The sequence below is a fragment of the Pelodiscus sinensis genome, chromosome 1 (genome assembly GCF_049634645.1).
Source record: "Pelodiscus sinensis isolate JC-2024 chromosome 1, ASM4963464v1, whole genome shotgun sequence".
Lineage (NCBI taxonomy): Eukaryota > Metazoa > Chordata > Testudines > Trionychidae > Pelodiscus > Pelodiscus sinensis.
Genome location: NC_134711.1, coordinates 284,844,481 through 284,860,470, shown reverse-complemented (window position 1 = coordinate 284,860,470; position 15,990 = coordinate 284,844,481). Strand labels below are relative to the sequence as shown.

Here is a 15,990-nt window from a genome sequence, read left to right as displayed (position 1 = left end):
TGCTATTTCCATGTGCATACTGCCTGGTTTCCCTGGACATCCTCACCTATGGTTAGCTCCAGTCCCAACAACAACTTATAGATTGTGTCCTAAAATTTTGGTGGTGGCTAGTAGCCATTATCAATAAATAAATAAATAAAACAGATGATAAAGCTGGTCTCATCTCCACTTTCTACATTATCTGGTCAATAAGGACAACTAAAGAAGCAGCTAGAAACAAGAAAAGCCAACATCATGTGATCTGACAACTCTTTGCAAATGGCCAAGGGTCCATAGTAGACTATTATCCTAACATCTCATTTAAATAACTAACCAGTAAGCCTGGGCTTATTGGTTAATCCTAATGACTACACGCAGTCCCCCTTGCTGCCTCTTTATAAGAGGCAGCAAGGGTGGGGGGAGGCAGGGTCTGGTTCCCATGGAGCTGCCTCCCCCCTCAGCTACCTCCCAGAGGCAGCAGCATGGGGAGCGATGGGAATTGGCTGCCCATGAGCACCAGATCCCACAGAGTCACCGCCTCCCCCGTGCACTGTTGCCTCTAATAGGGAGGCAAGAGCATGGAGGGTGAAGGGAGCAGGCAGGAGTCAGTATATGCAGGAAGCTGGCTTTCGAGCCACCTCTCCATGCATATCAGTTCCTGTACAGCAGGAGGCAGAAGCACAGGGGAGGGGCAGGCAGGAGTTGAAATGCGCGGGGAGCCAGCTTTTAAGATAGCTCTCCGTGTGTGCTGCCTATGTGGAGCAGCCTGCCCCCGCTTGCTGCCTCCCACTGAGGCAGCAGGAGGAGGAGGTGCAGGCAGCAGCCACCTCCCCTTTCCCCAAACGTCCTCCACACTGTTACGTCTGGGAGAGACGGGAGCCAGTCCACACCAGGAGCTGCCTTCACGTGCATGTCAGCTCCCAGAGACATTGAAGTGCTTCAATCATGTCAGTGGGTGCTCTCATCCCTCCTTGTGGTGCTGGAGAGTTTGACATACATCAAGCATACTTAGCTCCTCATCCCAGTGTCAGACATGAATTAGGATGTGAAGGACTAGTCGACTATTCAATAAGCAAATGCTTATCGGATAGTCGACATGCTAGTCAAATAGTCGCTTCCCACCCCTTGCTGTCTCTATCAGAAAAAGACAGCAAAGGGGGTGGAGGAGAGGAGGAGGTACTTCAAAGTGTCAGTGCTGCTTGAAGCCTGGGGCCAGTCCCTAGGCTCCACGCAGTGCTGCTGCTTTGAAATGCTGTGTGCAGCCCAGGGCCAACTGGGGTGTCTCCAGTTTCCTCATGGCGTTTCCAAGTGACAGCACCTCATGGAGCCTGGGATCAGCTAGGAACTCCCCCACTGATCCCAGGAAGCGCTGCCACTTTGAAATACCACGGGGAGCCCAGCGTCAGGCTGCACACAGCATTTCAAATGCCCAGGATCAGCTGGAGTCCCCAGCTGATACCAGGCTACACATAGCACTTTCACCTTGTTGCTACACTTCAAAGGCAGAATCGCCCAATTGATTAGTCAAATAGTCGATGCAAAATGCAACTACCAGTTTTGCCTGTTACACACCTGCTCGGTTTTCCCTTTGATATTTAAATACCCACTTCCTCATTTTGTTCCCCTCCCCCCATTTATTTTGGTGCTGAATATACAACACTCCGGTCATCTGAAGAAGTGGGCGAAAGCTCATGATACCATCTACATGTTTTGCTAGTTTTTAAAGTGCTACCATGCTATTTGTTGTTTTTTATGTTTAATTGCAGTTAGACATCTGAGCTTAGTCCTGTGAGGCAGGATGGTCCCAGAGCTCAGGCTCCAGCCCAAATGTCTACACCACAATTCAACAGCCACTTAGTACAAGCCCTGCAATCTCAAATCAGCTAGCACAGAACAGACATGTGTTTTTAATTGTGGGATAGCTATAATCAATGTGTTTTGTGCATGCTCTGACCTTGCCCCTTGTAAGCTACTGAACCTCTGAACTGCTCCTCTCTTGTGAGCTCAAAAGAAAAAAGTATGTGAAAGACCATAAGGTGTTATATAACTATGAAAAACATGTCAACTGGATTATGAATTTGAAAGTTGTAACAAATGCAAGAGAACAGGACAATGAAGTTGGATTAGCCTAAACCAAAAAGCCTAAACCAATGCTGATACTTTCAACCATTTTGGGATTGTAAACTTTGTCAAATCAGAAGATACAGAACAGTAAATGAATAGACTAAAATTGGCATGCTAGATATGAAATCTAATTGGGCAAAATGGTGGGGGGGGGGGGGGGGGGGAAGAGATGTATTATGCTGCTCCTCTTTTCCCTTTTGAGATTTCCTGAAAAGGAACTTGGAGAAAAGATCAGTTCAGTTTTCCCTCTTAGTTCCCATCCCATTCTGCATCCCCAGCTCATCCACCAAAACGCCAACACTGCCACTCATCTCGGCTCATCATTACTCATCTAAATGGATCATCTTCCTGAAAGGAAGTCTGTCTGGCAGCTTTGATCTTGTTCAATGAACTTTGGCGTCACCTGTGAGTACTGAAAGTCATCTCATTATCACAGAGACAAAGTGGTGAGGTAATATCTTTTATTGGATAAAAATTTGTTGGTGACAGAGAAACTTTTGAACTTCAGAAAAGCTTTCAACAAGCAACATAAGAGCTGTGTATCTCAAAGACTCCCTCGACAACCAAAATGGTCCAATAAAAGATCTATCACCTTGTCTCTGAATAGCTTGAGACCAGCAAAGCTATAACATTGCCATTCATATTAGCCAGTACTCAGCCTATCAGCAAGATAACTAATTGACTGCACTGCAAATGCACATAAGATCATGTACTGTTTTCTCTTTTCTTGTGTTAATTTTATCCCCACTTACTTTCCTCCTATCCTCTCACTCTCTTGGCTTTTCATCCAGTCCTGAAGTCAACTATGCTGTATTCATCCAAGCCTGCCTTGTCTAAGAAAAGATAAAATCAGATGACATCCCTGACCAGACTGTAAATCAAGATCCAAGCAGTAAGTGTAGTAGCTGACCTGCCATCCAAAGCACTAGCTTGTAACTAACCAGCGATCAGTGTTCCAAATACAAAAGCCATATTTCATACATCTATTCTATCCTGTCTATCATGTGTCTGTCTGTCAAGAACAGAACAAATAAATGTATTCTACATATCAGGACAGAATAAAATTAACTTTTTCTTTTCATCAAAGAAATGATACTCTGAAAGTAAGAAGCCCATATTTTGCCTCCAAAAAAGATAAGACTTAAAAGGTTTTGACTAACTCAACCACAGTTTCAACATAAATGCCTGTTCTAATTTTTTGTTCTCTCTTATATTTAATCAATAAACTTTTGATTTGAACAAATGCTTATTAGTGTTTGCCAAATAATGGCATAAAACCAAGGCTTCCATTTAAAATAAACCTAAACTTCTAATCTGTTTAATGTTGACTGTCAGAATTTATAAACAACTTTAAATTCTTTAAGCCTTTGAGGTCAATATCAATACAACAGCTTTCTACCCAGTGGCACAGGGCTTACCCCAGATCCTGACAGACAGACAGACACAGACACAGACACACAAGGAGGCAGTGAATGGGGCTCATACACCCTATGTGAGCAGGGGACCTGGACCCCTCCCCCCCCAGATCCCAGCTTACATGAGGTGGGGAAAGGAGAGGGACTAAGAGCCAGACACAAAGACAAGGCATCCAGGACTTGGCTCACATGGGAGAGGAACAAGGAAAGAAGGTCAAACCTCACATAAATAGGCAAGGGATCCTCCAGATCATGCCAAGGGGACCAGAGTAAGGATGTTAAATTGTGGTTAATTGACTAGGCATTTTAAGGGGCAGCACCACACAGCAGAGCCGCTGATCAGCTGTGCCACAGTTTCCCCTCTGAAATGCTGCCTTGGGGTTTCAAAGCAGAAGAGCTGCACAGCTGATTCCCCGGCTCAGCTATGTGGCACTGCCACTTTGAAGTACCCCTCCCCTCATTTTGCTACAAGGGGGGGAATTGACTAGTCACAACAGATTATCGGATAAGCAAATGCTTATCGGATAGTTAACTAGTCCATAACATACTTAGACCAGAAGGGGACTCACATGCCCCAAAAGAAGCAAGACCTCCCACATATCCTAGGTCTCATGAGAGGGGCCTAGATCCCTTCACCCCAGATGTAAAATGACCCCCAAAATCACGGCACAGGCCCAGTGGGGCAGGGAGTGGAGCTCTGAGCTCAGATACTCCTGGAAGAAGGAATCCTAGATCTCAGCTCACATGGGCAAGTGAAGGTGAAGATTTCAACACCCTGCCAGATATTGACGTGTACAGAGAGAAGGGGAGAATGTGGGGCTGACAGCCTTCCCAACCGTTCATGTGCCCTGCAACCTATCCTCATTAACCACTTTGTCCTGACATAGCCTCAAATCCTGCACGTCACTACTCTACCCCATAAAAGTGCCTTTACCTTATCAATAAGCATTCACATATGTATTTTATAAAAATATTTTGATTATTTGCTATATATTTTTAGAGAGTTTGTGCATTTGACTGTCTGTCCATCCATGAGTCCATTTGGTGAAGAACCCCTAAATAGCAAGAGCTAAACCACCAACTTTGGTATGCAGCTTCCTCTTACCATAACTTAAAAGCAAAGTCAGGGTTTATGCCAGGACTATGAGATATGTGTGTGTAGAGTAAAATTGTTTTGCATCAAACAGAAAGGGAGGGATGTGATAGGAGGGACAATTATACTCAAGAATAACCTAGGGAGCAGCATGGCCCCCACCACTGCTGCCTGCTTTGGGTAGCAGTTGCCTATCACCACACAGACTCCACTGCCCCCAGGCTACGCAGCCCCCACCACGCCAGGCTGCGCATGGGGAGCAGCCACTGACCAGGCTGCACTCTTCCCCCACTGGCCTGGGGAGAAGCCGGCAGGCCGGCAGTGTGGCCCACAGACCTAGGCAACTCTGGGTAAATCTTCTACTATTTATTTATAAAATAATAAACGAAACTGTAACTGAGGCAGCGATTAGCAATATGCCACCCAATCTTTTCAACACTCCTGCCCAAGGTGTGATTAGAACTGACATTGCCTGGGGTTGTCAGGTTAGCCTCCCTCATCCGTGACTGGTCCCGAACAAGGGGATTTGCAGAACGAGGGAAGGTCCCTCCCACCATGGCCAGTGCTGCCCTTGGGTATGGCTCCAGCCAGCCCTGCTGCTGCCTACCTGGCCGTGGTTCCCCAGGCCGGAGCTCCGTGACTGCCGCAACCAGCCCTCAAGCTCTGCAGCTTGGGCTGGGGCTGAAACTTGCAGCTGCCAGCGTCCAAGCTCTGCAGCTGCCACTGCTGGCCCCCTGGTACTGCTCAGCAACATGGGCCAGAACACGCTTCTGTGCCAACCACCCCTCCTTCAACACAGGGCTCCTGGCTGAGTCGCCAATCTTCCCCTTCCAGTTCCACCCTGTGTTCCGAGCTTCTTACATCTGCTGGAACACGGATGCTACCAGACCAGAGTCTCCCAGTTAAGGGAGGTACAACCTGTGTTGTATATCCCCCATTGAACATCCAGCTCATGCTCAACTTTGGAAGACAAAAATTCTGTTAACTCTTCTGCCCTCACATGCTCAGTGTAATCCAGCAGGCACGCAAAACTGTTTGCCAACTTTTTAACAGGACTTCCCCAAAAGGCTGGTGAATGATTTGCACTTTGGTGGGGGTATAATCTGAGACTGGGGTTGAGCTCTGTGAGCAAAAAACAGGGTACTGTAAACTTTAAGAAAAGCTGTTTTTTCTGGGGTCATCTCAAATATATTTATTGTTCAAACCCTGCACCACTACAAGGCATAGTAAATTTCAAGGCTAAGTAACTGTTTGGATTTTAGAGTACTTAGAAAATCATTGAGAAAAGATATCTTATGAAGCATGTTGAAAAGGCATGTAATATTATTAAAAATGCTAAACATTATCCTAAATGAACCAACAACAAAAATTGTTATAAATACCCTCCATAACAAATGCATGACAGATTTTATTGTTTTACCAAAAGCACTACCTAGCCGAAGTTCATGTGAACTTGAGCATAAACGAGTCAAGAAACTGGGGCAGAATTAATTTTTTTTAGGTATGTCTTATAACATCCCTTAACACAAATCTCACAAAGTATGGCTAGATTGGAAACACAGTTATGCTTTCTTTTGTAGTAGAAATGGTATATTAGTATGAATAACTATTCTACCATAAAAAATATTTAGTGTTACTAAATAAGGTAGGATCATCTAACAGCTACAATTTTTCCCACCAGTTTTCTGAAAATCTTTTTAATTTCATAAGTATTATAGAAACATGAAACAAGAGGCAAGTCTGCTACCTCCTTTAAGTTACTCAGTTTCCCAGATTTAGTCACATAATAGTGTTTCAGCTGATCACAAATGTATGAAATCGAAAGCAATTTAGAAACTACTTGCCTCATTAAATCTTCAGCCTACTAAAAACAAACACATAAATTTACTGGACCTGCCAGCTGATTTGCTTCAACATATGCCTCAACATTCAGATAAAAAAAAAGTTTACCTTTTTCACTGACACTCTAGGTTTCATTTGGCTGCTTCGGGCCCTGGTATAAGTATCCATGGTTTACTTGATCTTAGTAGTCATAGAAGAATGTCAGCTCAAAAATACCTACAGAAAAATATTTATCACATTATTATTTTATGCTTCCTACTCCCACGCAGATGTTGCCTTTTAGAAAATATACTATACATTAAAGTTTACATGTAGGTGTTTTTTATTTATTTATTTATTTATTTTTAAGTAAAATGGTTGAAAATCTTATCATTAAAACCAATATACTTCCCTCTAGTCAACAAGTAAGTTGACTATGAGTGACACATAGGATCCTTTGGTGCGCATAGCCTAGTGAAAATGAAATATACTTTATTTTTGAACATTTCACTTTGTTGCCCCGAACAGCAATTAAATTTACCAGAATTCTGTCACTGTCAGTACTGATGCATAATAATAATTACAATTTTACTAGCTGTGCATACATAACTCAACATATCTATATTCAAATGCATGCTGGAACACAAGGAAATCTTAAATTGTGCATTCTGCACACATCTTTGTTAAATTAAAACTATTTATTCCAAACTAAGCAACAACTTAAGTCCTCAACCATGAGACTAATGAGGTTTTGGAGCAGCCTGCCGGTAAGAACAGTGGGACAAACAACCTAGTTTTGAGAAAAAGCTGGACAAATTTATGAGTATGATTGTATGATGGGGTTGACTGTGATGATAGGGCAGGAGTGGGCAAGAGATCCTCTGTGGGCCGGATCCAGCCCACCAAGCAGGTTGATCCAGCACACGGATGTCCTGCCGCTCCCCCGTCCTAGGCCAATCAAGACCTGGGGACGGAGGAGCATGTGAAATCTCCTCCCTCCCCTGGCGGGCACACAGGGCCTAGAGTGAACCGCCAGCTGTTTGGAACATCTGGCGGTTCTCTCTAGGCACCAGCAAGGGGTGGGAAGAAAGACTTCACACGCTCTCTCCGCCCCAGGCCAATCAGGGTCTGGGGGCAGAGGGGTATGGAAGTGTCCTGGCCCCAACCCTTGTGCCCGAGGACCCACTCCTTCCAGGATGCTGGGCTCCCCGCAACGTTTCAAAGCAGCAGCACCACAGGGAGCCCAGGGTCAGCTGGGGACTTCCCTGTTGAATCCTGGGCTCCATGTAGCACTGCTGCTTTGAAACACTGGGAGGAACCCAACATCGGACTCCCCATGGCCTTTTAAAGCAGCAGCACCGCATGCAGCCTGTGATCAGCATTGGAGTTCCCAGCTGATCCTGGGCTCCACGCAGCACTGCTGCACTGAAATACCGTGTGCACGCTGAAGACACCCCAGCTGGCCCAGTGCTGCACAGTGTTTGAAAGCAGCAGTGCCATGTGGAGCCTGGGATTGGGCTCCAGGTTTCAAGTGGTGCTGACGCGTTGAAGTTCCCCTTCCCCATCCCTCTCTCCGAGGGAGAGGGGAAGTGACTAGTCGACTAGCCTGTCGATTATCTGATAAGCATTAGCTTATTGGATAGTCAACTAGTCTTTCACATCCCTTTTCTAGAGGATTTTTTTATTTTTAATCTCCTTCCTCTGAAGCATCAGGGTTAGCCACAGCTGGAAATAGATCATTGAACAGAAAGGACCAGAGTTTTGAGGTGTCACAAAGCATTCTCTCTCAAATGCCTGGCTGGCTGGTTGTTGCTCACGCACTCAGTGTCTCCTTGCCACAGGTAGAATCAAGAAGGAGTTTTCCCCCAGGTCAGATTAGCAGTGAGCCCGAGTGGAGGGTTTGCCTTCCTCAGCAGCATATGGTTGAACATCATTTGTCTGAATTATTTGGGCCTCTCTCACTTACTCATTTCCCTGCCATGACTGGGCTTCTGGCACTAGCGTACTTCATCCATCCTGTTTTTCGTCCATGACACATAAAAGTCAAGTATCATGTGGGCTGTAGTATACTGGTTTCATTTTGGTTGTTGGGTTTTATGTGCCAGTATGGAAGAGCGTCTAAGGACTATGATATAGAGAGAGATCAGACTAAACGATTTGGTGGCCTTCAGTGCAAAAACATGACCATGTCAAGTTTCAAACCCATCTTTTTTACTATATCATTGCCTGAAGAGATATACACAAATTTTGAATTAAAAATTGAAGATTTTTCTTCAACTCAGAAACTAAAAGAATTTTGCTCAAAGTTATTGAAAATAATTGCATTTAGGCATGGACAAAGCATGAAAAACTTCCATCTGATTATTGAGCTGTTTGGAAAGTTGATAGAGGGACAAGATATAAACTCTTTGGCAACCTTAACTAGTATATCAAGCACCTGCTGTAACACCACATTTAACAATCCTGAATTAGCAATGGGTAGACTAGTAAGTCTAGAAGGTCTTTTCCATCTCCAATTTCTAATGATTTTATAATGTCTAATGTGACCTCTATCATTTTAAATAACAGAGCTGGCACCCTAGAAAAATTCTGCTTATCACTCATGGTAATTTTGTTGATGTGTCTGTAAACTGCCTCCATTATAATCACAATCATGGTAAAGAATGGGTGAATACATTTTGTCCATGGACTGGTATATTTTCATGACAATTTCAGAAAGCTACATTTTAATTTTGTAATATTTACATACACATCATCAGACCTTAAGTACAAACAGAAACAGAAACCACATTTAATGTCTACTGTGGCTTCAACGTGACACTATTTTCCATGACACAAGCTAAGAAAAAAAAACCAAATGTGTCACCATTACACAATAAAAATAAACAATTTAAGTTATTAATATAAATGAGCTCAACACCTTCAAATTATATGGTGATTTTTTAATTCAGCAATTGTATGTTTGCTTATTTGTAGAAAGAAAACCTACAATGTACTTTGTAGAAATATATGCTTAAATACCATGTTTACAATATTTAGAAAAAGAGATGAAGTTCTGGTTATCAGTTTCCAGATCACTGCCTTGTGCAAAGGTTTGCCTTAAAATTTAGGATCTAAGACTTTCAACAGGAATTTCTAAAAAACCCCAACAAAATAAACCTAAATGAACAAACTATTTTCTATCTTCCCTTTATTTGCTGATTGCACTACTAATATAGAATTGTCAAAAACACTGACTCTCCCAGCCTTTAGAATTTAAACACACAAATTGCTATTTTCAAATTGCATTGATCCAGTCGGACAACTAGGGATGTTAGCTATCAGTAACTGAATAGTTGCGTAAACACATGAAAACTTTGCAGTTACACTATTCGAGAGTCCCATGGGGCAGGGCCAGCAGTCAGTACACTCTGGGCCCCACTCCCAGGGAGCCCCCAGCTATCTTGCACTGCTGCCTCTTATCAGGCAGTACTATGAAGCCGGTGCTGGAGGGAACCAGCTTTTAAGCCAGCTCCCCACAGCACCAGCTCCTGTTTCCCCCTTCTCCCTTGCTGCCACTGGTATAAAGGCAGCCGGAGCTGTGGGGGAGAAATGCAAGTAGTCAACAATATTAACCGATAAGCCTAGGCTTATCAGTTAATCATCTAATCGACTACTCATATACATCCCTACTAACAACACTACAAATAAGCAGCACATATCTTAGAAAGAGCGTATACATACTCATAGTACGTTAAAACAGGAGGATAATACATTTAGCACTTAATCTTTAGTCTATAATTTGTTCTTGACAACTTTGCTATTTCAGAAAATTATCAAAATTAAGTCAGAAAACTGTCTCCACTGCAACTGCAATCTTTTTTTTTTATGCTTTAATCACAAAACATAATATTTTAGACCAAGTTCTAGTTGCAAAATTACCTGAGGAAGTGTTAAATTTTAGTTACTCTTCTTCTGTCTTCTTAGACTTTTAAAAATAATCTTTCACCATTGTAAACACCAAGTCATCTTTTTCCCATGTTAACAACACAGTAACAATTAACATGGCTATTTTTGTTTATTTCCTGGTAGTGTATCAGCAACATAGATGACAGCATAACGGTCATAAAAATAGTCCAGTATTCTTTATCCATAAAGCTTCTTTAGTTGTATTTTACAAAGCTTACAATGCTAGGAACCATTAGAAAGGGAACAGACAATAAGACAAAATATCACGATGCCACTATACAAATCAACCTTGATAACTGCGGGCACTTAACCCCTTCTCAAAAAAAGGCACATGAGATTTGAAAAGGGTACTCAGAAGGGTAACACAAATGATATGGGTAATGGATCAGCTTTCATATGAGGAAAGATTAAAAAGAATAGGACTATTCAATTTAGAAAACAAATGACTAATGCAATTATAATACAGGTTGATAAAACCATAAATAGTGTGGGAAAAAATAGGGAAATGTTATTACCTCTTCTCATAACCCAAGAATGAGGGGTCACCCAAAGGAATTAACAGGCATCAGATTTAAAACAAGTACTATATATTCTTGTCCATAAGCTGAATTTTTCTGGTAAAAATGTGAATCATCAAAGAGCAGAGGTTGGCTTATCAATAGGTCACTGTTGTCATTGCAGATTCTGAGTCAGCAAACTTTGACTCCCGGCCCGTCAGGGATAACTTGCTGGTGCACTGGGGCATTTTGTTTACCTGGAGCATCCACAGACACTGAGCATTGCCACTTCCAATGGTAGTAGCTGGAAATGGCAGTCAGCACATCCCTTCACCTACACCACTTCCCATAAGATAAATCACAGCCACTTGGAGCTGCAAGGCTTCTTGCCTACAGATGCTCCATGTAAACAAAATGCCCCAGTGCACCAGCAAGTCATCCCTGACAGATTGGGAGCCAAAGCCACCCTCTGCAATATAAGATTGGCTTATGAAAGAGTCCATAGGGTTTTGCCATTTTTAAACTATCCATTGTGGGAATGCGGGCGGGGGGAGGGAGAGGAGAGTTGGCTTATAAACAAACAGGCTAATGAACAAAGTATACATTGTACTTCCTCTCACAATGGACTATCAACCTATGTAACTCATGACCATGGGCTGCTGAGAAGGCCACAAATATAGCTGCTTTAGAAAAGGAGCTAGTTAAATTCCTGAAAGATAGGGCTAGCTAAGTGCTAGTTAAGTTTCTGAAAGACCATCAATAACTATTAGCCACGATGGTCAGAGATGGAACCCCATGCTCTGGGTGTCCCTAAACCTCTGAGTACCACAAGATGGAACAGGATAACAGGGGATGGCTCACTTGGTTATTGCCCTGATCTGTTCATTCCCTCTGAAGCATCTGGTACTGGCCGCTGTCAAAAGACAGGATACCAGGCAAGATCCACTGATGTGACCAAGTATGGCTATCAAGTTCTTATGGAGTATCAGCAAAAGAACCCCAAAAAATACTTATTATTTTGCAGTTTTTCTGAAATGAATCAATAAAGGTAAGCAAAAATAAATATTTTCCTACCCTAATACACACATTTTTAAGCAATTTTAAGGAAAGGCAAATGTTTTCTTAAACCAACAGACTTTTGTTGATTAATCTGTCAAAACTTCAGAATTACCATCCAAAATGTTGGGAGTAGGATAGCTTCTGGATATGGAACTTCAGATTATCAAATAAAATATTTCTGAAAACATTATTCAGTGGCAAAGAAATGGTCCACTAGCTTAATTTGTCTTCATTAAATTAAGGAAAATTATACAGCAGAATATGACAGGGTAGCTGCAACAATAAGGCCACAAAAATTATGCTCAAGATTAAAAGTTATTTGCCAGGGATGCATAGAATTCAGAAGATAAAAGGATTGTGCCATCACAAGTAAATCAAATTGGGAAGAAACATTCTATTTTCTTTGCTGTCCATCCACAATAAGAGTAAGTAACATCACTAGTTTTTTCATCAAGTGAATGGTCTTCTAAATTTAATTTAGGGCAGTGAAATTTCAGGAGAGATGTACAAAGCTGATACAGCATGAATAGTTAGCAGCATAAGGCCTAAAAGCAAGACATGAAAAATCCACTTGCCAATTCATTCATACTGCCTTGAGATGCTGACCTGAGAAATGGGTCCAAATCCACCAATTTGCCTATCATTTAGGATCTCAAAAACAAGCTTCTATTTCCATTTGTATTATGTCTATTAGCATATCTAAGGGCTATCCTTAAAGTTATGAAAGAACCTTTCAAATGTGAAGAGACACAGTGCTGTCCTCCTGAGTCTGAGATGGACAGCTCCATTGCCTCTACCACCACTGGTATCTTTCCCAAGAAGCAGCATAGTGAAATTAAGAAGACTATTGTCATTTTTATGATGCTCCCATTTTATTACAAGAATACTCAAGAACTCCAGTCAGGAGCCTAGTGTTGGATCCTTTAGGCAGAAGTGAAATTGGCTGCTTGGGAAAGTTAGGGTGAAGCCATGAAGCAGCCACTAGCACTAAGAGGGATCAGCCCACAATAAAAGAGAACTGCAGCCAAATTTGGGGGGGTTGGAAGCAGGGAGGCGAACGGGCAATTGGTTACACGGTAAGCATCACCCTTAATGATGTGATGCTTATTGGGCAACAATTAACCGGTCCCTGGGAGCAGCGCTCCACCCACGGCACCAGCCCAGCGGGCCAGCAGAGCCCCCCCGACCACCAAATAAATGGGTTTCAGCTCCCCACCGGGAAGAGACCGCAGTGCTGAGCCCGCTGGACCGGGGCGGCGGGGGGGGGGGGGGGGGGGGGGCTGCAGACGCCCAGCAGCCTCGCACGGGCCAGTAGCCGGACTGGGTCCCGGCCACGCACCAGGGCCAGCGCGAGGGAGCGTGTCCCCCGAGCGGAAGGGGGGAGGCGGCTGCGGAGCGCTCCAGGCGGGGAAGCGGGAACGATGCTCCTCGTGAGGCGAAGGGGATGCGAAGCGGCCCCGGCTCCCGTCCCGCAGGGAACTGGGGGCGCCCCCCGGTCGTTCCCCCCCCCAAGAGCCTGCGCCGCCCGGGCCGGAGGGGGAGGGGCGTACCTGGGTCCGCAGCGTCCTGCGCCCGCAGCCATGTCACACCCCCTCAGCGCCCGGCCGCTCCCGCTCCAGCCGCCGCAGCGCCCTGCCTCCGCCGCGCTCGCGCGATGCCCACCCAACCCTCGCGAGGCTCGCCGGCGGGGCCGACGGGCTGCAATCTCGCGCACAGCCCCCGTGCGCAACTAGGAGGGCGGCCGGGTCACGTGACGGACGGCCTCGGTTCCTATTGGGCGAGCGAGCCGATGTGGAGCTAGCGAACGCGGCCCCGGGAGGGAGTTACGCGCGTGTGCGCGCGCCGCTCAAGTCAGGCGCTCCTGGGAGCCGCGGCCGGTTCAAGGCGCCGCTGTGCAGACGGGCCCCCCCACGCGCGGGTTGGGCAGCCACGCCCTGCAGCCTGGGCAGAGAAGGGGCGCGCTAGTGCTAGGCGGCTGCTCCGCTGCTGGTTCCTGATGGCTCCAGGAGCTTCTTTCGTTGGAGCCGGGCAGGCTGCAGCCGGGTCTGGTGCATCTGGCTCGGGGGCCAAAGTGCCCCTGGCAAGAGTTAACTCCCTCCCCCCGCCCCCCAGGCGGGTTAGCTGTCTCAGCCCCACTTTGCAGGCAGGTAGAAGTTGGTCACTAGCTCTTGCTCCCAATTAAATTAATGGGAAGGCGGCGGCAAAAACAAGTCCCATCAAAGCCCGCCGAGCCTGTACACAGGGAACGCCGAGACCCCGAGAGGCTTCACAAACAACGGAGCATTCAGAAGAGCGAACCTGTTGTGTGCCAATCAGCAGAGTCTAAATGTCTCGCACACAAACGCTCCCTTTAGCCCTAGCCAGGCTTTTGATTTCTGCGTTCAGCTGCTCCTGCCCCTGAATTGAGGTATCCTGATTGGTAAGCACGAAATGTAAAAAGCCCAACGTCTTTTCCATATTCTACTAGGGCCTGCCCTGACTCAATAGAAAGAGGCTTAATGATGTCAGTGAAAGTTGTATCTTGCCCCTCCTACAATGACAATAGGAAACAGAAGATTGGGAGGTATATTTCCAGGGATGCTCAAACTGAGGCAATGACTGCACAGTCTCAATCCATGTTCCCAAAGTCAGGCCCTGAGAACTCGTCTCTTTATTTCTCTCTGACAATGTTTAAAGTCAGTGCTGTACAGTAATTCCTCATTTAACACGTGCCCGTGTAATACGTTTTCACGATAGCACGATTTTTTTTGGAACGTTTTTTGAATTACATGACCGTCCCCAGAATAAGAAGATTTCCCCAGCCGGCTCATTGCTGGTGGTTGCGCGGGGCTTCCCCAGCCTCCCTGCAAAGCGGCGGAGAGTTTGCCGCTCGCTGTGCTGTTCCCCGGTGCCCCCCCCCCCTCGCTGGATGCAGTGCGGGTCCCAACGGACCCATCACAGGGGCATACTTCCAACCCAATCCCCCTCTCCTCTCCTCCTCTTCCCTTCCCCAGAGCCAAACACCTCCCCTCCCTGCTGTAACCCAGTTCCCTTTCTCCCCCAATCTTATGTCCCGGTCCCAACAGACACCACCGCTTGAAACGCAATTCCCACCTTTTCCATTATTTTCAATGGGAAAATTGATCCTGCATAACATGTTTTCACTTAACATGATCATTTTCTGAAACATATCTATAGTGTTAAATGAGGAATTACTGTACTTACTCCAAGCCTAATGACATATTGACCCTATTATAGATTACAGTCAATATCACTTTCAGGTTCTCATGCACTGTTATACAATACTACCAGGTGAGGCCTGCTTCCATTACTCTTTCCATAACTAATTTGGATTACTTTGTGATTTGTTACAGTAAACATTTTCAGTGAACTAAAATGACAGTAAAATGGGCAACTTGATTTTAATTTTGTTAGCAAATATTTTTATGAACTCAAATAATAAAAGTCATGACCTTTTTCCAATGAAAACCGAAAATAATTATTTAAAACTTTCACCCAGCATATTCCTGTGTAAAAAGTAGTGCATTCAGCTCATTTAAATGGCAGGACTGTTTATGCAAAATTTGGTATCTGTAGGTAATCACAAAGTGACATGAACAGGAGTGCTGACCAGCACCCGGTGACTAAGGTGTTAACTCAGGAACCTAGGGAAGGTGTCAGCCAGGGGGCCAAGAGAGCTATTGGGGATAGAGTTGAAATTTGAATTGGATCTAGGACCCCTGGCCTGCTTTTTTGTGTGTGTTTGTGTTCTGCTCCCTCCCCCCCCCCCCCAAATTCAGGGCATAGGAGCGGACTGAACAAAGAGCAAATTAGAAGTGAGTACCAGGGAAATGTGAGTCCAGTCGTGTTCAGGGTAATTTTTCTTTATCGTGTGGTTTGGTTTGAACGGTTCTGTGTGAATCTGTGCCTCCCTTCCCCATTTACTACCATCTAAGCATTGTGCCAGAGTTTTTTTTCTCTCTGTTTTAATTCAGTTTCCACAGTTGCTCTATAACATCTAGCAACCAAGTGTGGTTTGTCACGTTTATCTTTTATTTTGTAATAAAAATCACTT

At 44.8% G+C, this 15,990-nt stretch overlaps 1 protein-coding gene across 4 annotated transcripts in view; it reads right to left on the bottom strand.

Moving 5' to 3' along the window:
* AKAP11 (A-kinase anchoring protein 11) overlaps window positions 1–13,677 on the bottom strand; it is a 72,519-nt gene extending 58,842 nt beyond the window's left edge. For 2 of the 4 annotated variants that reach the window (XM_075918957.1, XM_075918959.1), the window contains exons 1-2: window positions 13,487–13,677; window positions 6,562–6,669 (exon numbers count right to left, since the gene is read on the bottom strand). In XM_075918957.1, coding sequence (XP_075775072.1) covers window positions 6,562–6,621 — 60 coding nt within the window. In that variant the 5' untranslated portion in view covers window positions 6,622–6,669; window positions 13,487–13,677. Of the gene's footprint in view, window positions 1–6,561; window positions 6,670–10,353; window positions 10,927–13,486 lie in introns of those variants that run through there. The other 2 variants (XM_014574202.3, XM_075918958.1) reach the window with 2 other exon arrangements.
* Window positions 13,678–15,990: the final 2,313 nt, after the last annotated feature.